The sequence below is a fragment of the Pundamilia nyererei genome, unplaced genomic scaffold, assembly GCF_000239375.1.
Source record: "Pundamilia nyererei isolate P.nyererei 1_Seehausen unplaced genomic scaffold, PunNye1.0 scaffold00120, whole genome shotgun sequence".
NCBI classification, from domain to species: Eukaryota; Metazoa; Chordata; class Actinopteri; order Cichliformes; family Cichlidae; genus Pundamilia; species Pundamilia nyererei.
The window spans coordinates 1452393-1462956 of record NW_005187521.1 but is presented as its reverse complement, the minus strand read 5'-3'; the positions used below and the strand labels follow the sequence as shown (position 1 = coordinate 1462956).

General features: G+C 40.1%; 1 protein-coding gene across 1 annotated transcript in view; it reads left to right on the top strand.

Moving 5' to 3' along the window:
* The window catches only part of disc1 (DISC1 scaffold protein), a 48713-nt gene extending 38392 nt beyond the window's left edge, over positions 1-10321 (top strand). Inside the window, exons 11-13 of the mRNA XM_005742476.2 lie at positions 1478-1522; positions 6928-7051; positions 9599-10321. Of these exons, the coding sequence (XP_005742533.1) occupies positions 1478-1522; positions 6928-7051; positions 9599-9792 (363 nt within the window). The 3' untranslated portion in view covers positions 9793-10321. The remainder of the gene's footprint in view (positions 1-1477; positions 1523-6927; positions 7052-9598) is intronic.
* The last annotated feature ends 243 nt before the right edge of the window (positions 10322-10564 follow it).

Below are 10564 nucleotides of genomic sequence, written 5' to 3'. Positions count from 1 at the left end.
AATAAATTCTTTACAAATCCTACCATGTGGATTCATGGATTTTTTTTTCACATTCTGTCTCTCACAGTTGAAGTGTACCTCTGGTGCAAATTACTGACCCCTGTCATCATTTTAGGTGGGGGAACTTGCACAATCGGTGGCTGACTAAATACTTTTTTGCCTCACTGTATATATATAGAACATTTTCCAGATATGTTTCATTATACTTTCCTACTTAGGCTCACAGATTGTTGTTTATCATAATGTTTGCTCTACATTTTCCCCATTAGTATGGATTTACTGGATTGTGCTTCCAAGCACAAACGTTCGTTCTTTTTGGATCTAATATACAGGAAGCTGTAGGGTTTCATTGCCATGTTTAATTCTGCCGCTGTTGCAACCTGTTCAGCTTCTCTCACAGACCTGTCCTTAGCATACATAAACACACAGTTTTCATTAATGTCTTCTTCTTTCCTGCCTTTCCTTGACCGCATATGATAAACTGCATGAATCTATTTTCTGCTCCCCCTTTTGTCTTTCTTTGCTTTTCTTTCTCCTCCTAAAGCCTGGAACCTCCTAACATTTTACCAAGAACTAAAAGGTGAGACAGCCAGCCATTTCTCTCTTTTGCCCTCATCCTGTGAGCTGTGTTTTCTGTGTAATCCCCCCGCCTGAAACCCAGTGTAGCAAAATACAGCCTGTAATATTTATGTTGGGTATGACTTTATCTTTGAATTTCTTTGCAACAATTATAATAAAAAACTTTTTGGCATGTAAAAACGTTTAATATTTATATGAAGACTTTTAAGAATAACCTTCCTGTTGTCGCTTATAGAAATAGAAGAGGCACATTCAGTGGGTACTGTTTTCATTTGGCAGCAAACATTATTTTAGCTTGGTAGATATGAGTGTTTTCATCTCAAGGCAACAAACAATAAAAGAGGAGCTTGAAGCTGGTTAATCTTTACAATCTGCACCTCGAAAACTGTGTGAGGCAGATTGTACGCTGCTGCGAGATGTGATTAGAGATAGCAGTGGCAATCCAGTTTATATGAGTTGTTTAAAACTGCAGCATTTGAAACCAATCAGATACTGTGTGAAGAGTTATGGATGGGTCAGTTGTGTTTGCCTCAGAGTAAAATAAAAAGGCTCTTTTGAATTTAGAATAATAATTAAAACTTTGCTGATTATTTGTTTTCACTCTGCTTTTTAAAACCACAAACAATATGTTAGCCTCCAGTAGGTAGAGTAATTACTTTTCCTTAGTGAAGAATGTACAATTACATACTTTGAATGCTAACAAAAAAACCCTGCAATACAAACGAGTCTGTTAATCTATTTTCTTGTTGTCAGTTTTGCTGATGAGTAATTACAGCCTCCTTGCATTATGATGATGCTGCACACATACAGTACACAGCCGACATAATTGTATTTTTAATAATTCATGAGCAGGCTTACGACTGTGTGGCCTCAACAAATGTTCCCATTTTTGTTGCAGAAGCTGGAGGAGTTTTTGTTCTGCATGGAGGATAGTCACCCAGAGGTGTGTGATGCTAACACTATCACTGTGTGGTTCAATGTTATCAGTACAATGCTAACATTATCAACAACATGACCCCTGTCACCTGTTTCACCATCTACGTGAGAGGCACCATGTCTTTTTTGCAACATGTTTTTTATGACTGTTACTTATGAGGGATAAGTAACAGTCAATTTTGAGTTTATTTAATAGGAAAAAAAGGATATTCTATTCATATGTACAGATTGCTTAATTCTGCTGCTGGCAAACTAATGCATCCTCATGAACATTGAATTCATCTGTTAAAAATGCAGAAGGGCAGGTTTTGTGGTATCTACCATGTTGTCCTGCTATCTTGAATACAATTTATGCATGTGGCCACGGACTGGCATTTGTGTGCAGAGGAGGCAGATTTTAAATTGCGTCCAAGCCTTCAAACTCCAGATATGAAGGATCATCCTTATTGTCAGCCAGCTAATGTTAGGGTTGAAATTGCACTTCTCTTTTGGTAAACAGTTTGGTTACATTGTCACATTGTATAAGAGGTTATTTGCCATTCCAAGTCCAGGAATGTTAGATCCACTTAAAAAAAATATCCCTAACCTCGGCTAACAGCAGCTAACAGAGGCTAACAGCAGCTAACAGAGGCTAACAGCAGCTAACAGAGGCTAACAGCAGCAAAAACAACAGCGCTTGCTGACACAAAAGTACATCATGTCTTCAAAAACCCACCTCATTGTTGCTGTTGTTGGACAGAAGTGAGCTTTGCTGACTCATCGATTCCTTTTCACAAAGCTTTACAGCCTCCTTAAGTAGATGTGGACGTTTCTCATCCAGCACTGGCAGCTGAGGTAAACAGTAGGCAGAAAGCCTACTGAGCAAAAACTGTGGTTTGGAGTCATTTTGCTGTGAGATCAACAGTGTCCATAGATTTTCAGGTGACTCTTGGTAAAAATATAAAATTTAGGAAAGTATTAAACTGAAAAATATCTTTTTTTAAAACATTTTTTTATTTCCCGATTTGCTGGCAAATGTTGATATTGTTTAAATATTTTACAATAGTGTGTACAAAACAGTCTAGATTTAAGGTTAATCTCTGGGCTGAATATAACATGTTTGTCCTACAGTGGCCACCATAGTTAGGATTACGCGCTTTAATTGGGAACGGTAAGAAAACAGAATTAACTTAATTGGAATCTGCATCTTAGTGACATCTAGTGGTGAGATTTTACACACTGTAACTTTATGTTTGAATTTACACTAGGTCACACAGCCACACAGTACAAATACACTCAGTAAACGGTGGCACTCGCAGGAATTCAAACCAGTAAATGACGCATGTCATGTTTAACAGGTTCTCAATGCTACAACCTGCATTACCAGTGATAACATTTCACCCAAAGCTTCTATCAAACATTGGCTCAGTTACCTTCTAAAATCTATTTTAAGAGACCGACAGCATCAATTTACATGAAATTTTAACTGTGGCGCTGTAGAAGTGAGAAGCCTTCCCCTTTTCTAACTTTATATGACATTACATGTAGTTATTAAAAAGCCAGATACCCTAAAATAGGTAATTACAATAAAGTACAGCGACATTACAGTGATACATCACTGAGTCAGATGATGTGATAGCTGTTTAATGGCATCTTTCCAGTGATGGTGTTGTGATAGCATCGGGAGGAGCTCGATTCTCTGCCTCGCGCAGAGCGTCTGACCTCTTTCTCCTTTCCATAATGACTTTAAGTAAATGATTTCCACTTAGCTGCTGCCCTGCTGCCACAATGGAGATTGATTGGTGTGTGTGAGTTTGTGTGGTCTTGTGTGTTGCTACTGTTTTCTTCTAACCTCTACTAATTGTTCTTTTATCCTTTCAAGGTCCTTGCATATGTCTTGTTACACTCACCCATAGTTCTGAACAACAGTAGATACATCATTAAACTGGAATGTTGAATGGTTTCTGTTGAGATTTGTTTGACTGCTTTGCAACAGGTTCCTACATCATACCTCGTATTACAGGAGCTACTGTATACTAATGGTTGTTTTATAATGTTTAACACTGCATTGCTTTTCCACCTCTGAAATGAAATGTATCACTTTGTAGGCACAAATGAAGAAGCACACGTACTGTTGGATGTCAGTCAAGCTACAGGTTTAGAAGATCATTGCCAAACAAACATCACAAAGAAAAAACATAGCTTGATGGGTTTTTTCCCCCCAAACTGAACAATTGTGGAGAATCCTGCAGTGTAGGACAGAAGTGCTCAAAAACTGAAGCTGTATTCAAATTCCACTTCACATTTGAATAGCGACAAAATTAAGTATACTCAATCCTGCGCACTATAAAAGGGCTGATTTTTGTAGTTCTTTGTTGATGGCAGCTATTGTCCCCCAATGAAAAGCAAAATCATTAAGGTCAGGTAGAAATGACAGTTACAGCTCTAGAAAGATGAGGGGGAAAGGAAAGAAAAGATTTTTCTTTGTTTTGGCAAAGCTTATTTGAGTGACATCCCCAAAGTTACCGTCAGCTTGGTGTTAAACATTACACACATTGTAAACTTTGCTTTTAGGAAAAAGTAAAATAGAGCCCAAGTTTCTACTGCCACATTCAAAGTCACTTGAAACACCTCTCTACCCCATTCTGATCCTCGATTTGAACTTCAACGTAAACCGCAAAATAAGGAAATGATTTACAGCTTTGTCTAATTTCTTTATGGTTTGGATTTTGGGACAGCTGTGTGCATTTATGGCACGTCTGGGAAGCATTTGAACATATGATGCATGCCGACTTTTTGGGGCTCAACCTACATACTGCCTTGAGAATATGTAATAAAATAACTGCAGTACTGAATTCTCTTATTACTGCACATATTTGTATACAATGTTCCTTTGCAGACGTATTTGTTGGTAAGGATTAGTGTTGAAACCTAAGAAGCAACCTTTCACATTACAAGGGAGCTGCAACTTGAATATACCAGAAATTGATCATTGTTAAGAAAAGTAACTTAGAAAGTACTTCAAGTATGAGCTAATAGCTTTCCTTCAGCAGCGGTGTTGTGGGTGTGCGTAACTTGCAGGCTGCTGTTCACTGAGAGACACCTATTTTTTTGGCATTTTACTGTGATGATGTCCTTGAATGTTTCACCTCCAAATTTGAAATAAGATTTCTGTAACTTCCACTGCAGACAGCTGGCTACCAAAAGGTAGGAGAGAAATAGAACCCGTGTGAATGTAGGGACCAAAAGACAAGACAACACACTAAAGGTTCTTATACGAAATTTGTTTGATGTATTTTTGATGTGTTTTCCAGTACATAAAAAAAGTACTTAACGCATTAACGAGGCTAAAATCTTGATTTACGTTTGATCTGCTGTTTACAATATGCTGCAAAATACAGACTTTTACCTCCTGCTGAACTTGTTTGGCATGAACCGCCGTATTACTGGCCTTTCATTTATATTCATTTAGTTTTTATTATTATTATTATTTTTTTATAAAAAAGTCAGGCACTCCAAGTTTCTTATTTAAAATAAATTAGCCACTGTATTTTTTAAGCAAATACTGCCTTGAGTGCTATGCCAGTGCAATAATATTGCTTTGTATTGTCCGCCTGGTGCAAAGTGGGTAGAACAGCACCCATGGGAGCATGCACAATTACCTGCTGCCTCTCACTCATTATTGCTTAAATAATCATACAACTGCATACATGAGTTTGAATATTGAATTCCTAAATAATTTCCTCAACACCACGCTCCCCCAGTCTGCTTTGTTTACTTTGGTTTAATAACATTAGCGCTAATGTACAACAGAAATCAACACGCCAATACACGCAAGCCTGCGATTCTATTATGCAAATTGACATGTCGGTGAAATCTGTCGCCTTGTTTGTCAAAGGCAGAGATAGCGAAGAAAGCTGTTTTGATCACCACCTGGAGCAACATTACAATTTGTGATTTTTTTTTTTTTTTTTTTTAAAGATTTTGTTTTTGTTTTAATGGCTTTTAAACAACCTGTCAGGCGTGTCTTTTAAAGAGTGTCATTCTGCACGGGGAGCTTTTGTTTTCTGTCCTGTGGTTGTATTGACTTTACAAAAGCTGACTGAAGGCTGGAAAGTAAAGAATCAATTAGCTACACAAACCCAGGGCTCTTATCTGCTGGAGAAGCCCCTAACCTGGATAAACAAACAGCTCACTGAATCTGTTGAGGGGAAAAGATCCAGGACGAGGTGAAGTGAAGCCAGAGGAGAGACTTGTGACAGTGATCGTTTGTTCATTCAAAGTTCCTCAAGCGCTAAAATATCTTTTCTCTGAATGCTGTTTCCTGTGGGCCTCTCTGCATTGAAAAAATCTCGCTTAATTCCTTAATTGTGTCAGGATGTCTCGCACATATTGCCGCCCCCAACACTTGCTGTTGTGGTACGTTTCTTTTCTGGTGTTACATCATCCAGAGTGGGAGAGCTATTCCAGGGCAGAGACCAGAGACGCGACTTTTCAGTGATTGTTCTGACACCTCTGAGCTGCAGGGAGTTGATTTTTTTTTCTTTTTCTTTTAACCTGCAGCTATGAGTCAGATTAGACTCTTTGTGTTGTTTAAGGAGAACACTGAGTCTGTGTGCGTGTGTGTGTCTTGTTTGCTTGAAGTGAGTGTGCGTGTACTCTTGGGTGTGCGTTTGTGTTCTCTATGCTTGATAAGAGAGAAGAAACTAGGACACAATGTCTGCAAAGGGGGCTGTTCTAATTATGGCCAGCGTTGCTCCCCGAATGCTCTGCCCTACTGCACTCTGAACTTCCACCAACCTGACATCCCTGCCATTCTTCAAAATGCACCCAGCCTTGTAGCATCATGTAATATGCAGATATCTCTTAATGTTGTAAACACTGCCCCTCTAGGTGTGTGTTTGCGAATAAACGCTTTTTGTTGCACATTAACTGAGACTTGCAAGTGGTTAAAATGGCAAAAAACCGTTAGCTGCTATAATAAAAAAAAAATCTGTTAATAAACAGAGTCATCTGAATGAAGAGCATACTGTAGTTGGTAAATATAAATATATAAACATGTCAGTGTGTGAGCCTGCAAACAGTTCATCTAACCCAGGGCAACATGAAGCACGATGATAACTTTGAGGTTTATTGTTTGTCGCAGTTTTAATGCTGCATTATACACATGCAAACACAGTTTGTCATTTTTATCAGGCAAGGAGGGGCTAATAAAATAACTGCCCAGTTGCATTATGGGAGCTGTAGCCAATGTTTTTGTAGCTTGGTGCATGTTACTTTCTAGGAGACAGAAATCTTCTGTGAATTTCCCAACTCTTTGCTTTTCTTTGGTTGAACTACATCAGATTAGCACAAGTTTTGATCATTGTCAGTATCAGAGGCTTATATTTGAACAACTTCCCTTGTTGACCCTTCCTGTCTTCTCTTACCCAGGATGGGTGCAGCGACACTGGGGCTACCGAACTGACGGAGCGCTGTGAGCAGATCAGCAACAGGCTGATGTCCTTGGAAGATGAACTGCAGATGGCCATACTGAATCGGGATCAGGCCCTCACCCATATCCTTTAAATTAACTGTAAATATACATCATGCTACAGTCACAGTGGGGAAAACAGTGGCTGGAGCCTGTGGCACAAACATAATCATTGCTGCTGTGGGTGTTGAACTTCCAGTGCCTTTGAAATGGTTGTTTGGAAAAGGTCCAGGTCTCTTACAACTTATAGTCAGTTGCTGTCTACAGAGCAACATTGGTGCATCAAATGGCAATAAGACAGAGTCAGTGTGCTATTAGTTTGCAACTGAATGGGGTCAAGTTGGCACTTACAGTCTGTTTCTGATAATAGGGCAATTAATTGCAAATTACATGGGTGCTGGCTAGCCCTGCTTTTATATAAGAATATTTGAGTTGAGTCCGGTTTTATAAATTAGTTGCACTCATTGATTTAGAGCAGCGGTCCCCAACCCCCGGGAACGGACCGGTACCGATCCGTGACTCGTGACCGCTAGTTTAGAGTGGCTCAGATTGATTGTGACATGCTGACTAAGTTCCTCTGTTAGATTGACATTATTTGTAAACCTTTACCAATCAGTCTGAGAGTGATTGCAGTCAGCCTGATTTGAACCACCAAGTTTTCCTAGTTGCAATGAGTTCGCTGTCCTATATTACTCTTGCATGACTGACCTGATAATTCACACCTTGGGGTCAGTTATGTGTGTCTGTCCATTTCTCTGAAACACCTAGTTTTCCTCAAGACCTTCCAACTCTCCAAAGTACACATTCAAACTACCTTGCTTAACTGCTGACTGACTGATGTTTGCGTTTTGTGACGTTACCATTCAATGAAAAAGGAAGAAAAAATCTGCCTGTCTAATCTGACATTATTTGTCCATTCAACTTCAAAAATGTAAGCTGGGTGCACAGGATTTTTCTCGACAGGTTGGAAGTGCCAGCTGCAAAATGAAACGGTAAATGTCCATGTGAGGTTATTAGAGGGCCGCTGATGCGGGCTGCCAGTCACCATGGGCTGAGATTAAAGCTGGTCGACAGGGGCAGTGCCGCAGCAGATAGAAGAATGTCACTGTAATGACTCCCCGTCATATCTTAACGTCTATTCTCCAAGCTGACCCTCCCTCTCTTCACCCGTCCTCACCGCCCCTCCCTTTCTCCATTTGCCCACTTCCACTTGCTGGATGTGGTTTGCAGGAAATTACAATATCCATGATAATGACTCAAATCAAACTGTTGAAGCTGATTACAGGTCACAATACATCATTTTCTGTGCTAATTAGAAGGCTGATTGGAAATAGATTAGTGTATTTTTCTCGCTCCACTTTTCCCCTCTGCATGGTGGGCGTATTAAGACAGAATCAAAAGGTAATATTTCAACATTGGCGTGGTGAAAATTTGCCACCGTTACCTGCTGTTGCTTAGTTTCTGTCACGTCCAATTTTTCTGTGCTGGACAGTATTTAATTGTGTATTTAATTTGGCGATCTCTAGAACCAGTGTGTTCTGCAGTGCCCCCCTCCCCGGCTCTTTTTGTTGATCTGTGGTTAGTCTGCTTTTATATCTTTTTAGAGCGTCCCCCACTGTACTGTCAGGGGCCAGCACAGACCCTGTTTGCATGATTTCAATGCAGCCTGGCAGTCGGAGATAGACAGAGACCGGCGCTCTTTCCACCTCTCTGCTCTCATGTCCTTATGTGTCACTTATTTCTGATATTTGAAGTCACTGCACTCGTGCAGAACTGCAGTGGACACTTGAGGACAGTATTGTCGGTTTGCAAGGAAAATTGAACAGAAACTGAACTAGCGATGCTGGGACTGTTGCCATAGTGACAGTACGATCAAAACAGCAGTGTCTAAGGGTCTTAATTGAGTCCCTGCTCTCAATAACAGGAGGTGTATGGACAACCGCGGAGACTGGGATTGAAGAAAATGAAGACGAGGGTGGGCAAAATCCTGTCGGTGTTTGTGGTTAGTTTTAAGGGTTTTTAAGATCATTCTGAGCAGTTTCTTCCCATTTGGACTAGGCCGCCCTAAAAGTCTTGTCGAACCCTCTGCAGTATTCATGAAAAGCTCTTTAATAGCTGTTTAATTATGAATGAGGACAATCTGTGTCCATTCAGACAGCAAAACGAGCCATCAGGCCCCATCTGCCATCAAAGCCATCCCTTTGATTTGCCACTTAAGCTGGACACTCGCACGATTAATTTGAGTTTCTAAGCAGGTTAAACAATCCCCCTCCTGTTGACAGCCTCTATCCCGTTTCATTGATGGTTTATGAATAATTTAGCTGGGCAGTCTGTTTGCTTGGGTCCCCACATTGCCACCCAGCCTCACGGTTGAGACGAGCTCATGAATAGCGAATAATTGGATGGGGTTAAATTGAGTATGACTCGATGATTGGTCCCGATAATCCGCTCGTGGGCCAAAATCGGAGATTGATGACTTCATCACGTTATGGCTGTCCGCTGCTATCGCCATTAACCGTCAGGGGGCACACGTCAGGGCACATGTGACATATTTGTCTGTTGGCATGCGTTTTATTTACATGTTAATGTGTGTGTGTCTGCAGCAGCATTCTTCCTTAACTCCCTTCGCACAGTCTTTAGAGAAGGAGGTTCAGGAAGTAAAATCCACTTTACAAACCATGCTTGCACAGCTCAAGGTGGAAGAAGAGGACGAGGAGGAAGTGAATGAGTTGGATGACCTCATGAAAAATGGGATTGAGGAAGAAGAAGAGGAGGAGGAGGAGGAGGAAGAGGACCAGTACTTCAGTGACAGCTGGGACATTTGAAATAGATGTTTGCAGTGTTTTATGAGCACTTAAACACAGAATGGCTACCTGATAGGTTGACCTCGGCTTTTACAGTAGAAGTGACCCCATATCCATTTACTGTAAAGCCTCACTCGAAACACTCGACAAGCAGCCGCCGTGGTACTGCTGAAAGTTTCCATCAGATCAGGTCTGTAACTTTTCACCTGCTTCAAAATGAAGAAACGTGATATAAATACAACACACGAGACACTTTCTCCCTTAAAAAAGAGTGCCTTTGACGACTAGTTCACATTGAGATGTTTCTTTTTAACCGTTTTCAGACACAGTTTTTTTAAGAAGGTCAAATTTATTTTTCACTTTTTAAGCATTTAAATGTCACCACTTTTGTTACAGTCCCATTTTATAAGCAAGATTTAAAGTCTGTGTAACCCATGGCTGCAAATGAAGGTTTGGTTTGAGTTTTGACCAGACACCAAGCGGACAATCGGAAAACGTTAAAATTTGTTTTCACTGCTAACAGTTTTGCACATAAAATAACATAAAATGTATGCCTATTAATTGTTATTATTATTGTTATTGTTATTATTATTATTATTTTGGTCTGCCAGCCACTTTTGTGTGTGTTCTGAACGACTGGACTTTTTTGTAACTGCGTCCATGAAGTAACTCGTTTGTGGTGCTACAAAAATGTGAGCTAACTTGAACACTTTATTATCTGTGGGTGGAAAATGCAATATTTAGATTTTTCCGTTGTTTTCAAACGACATTGCGTACTTTAGGTTTTTAACAT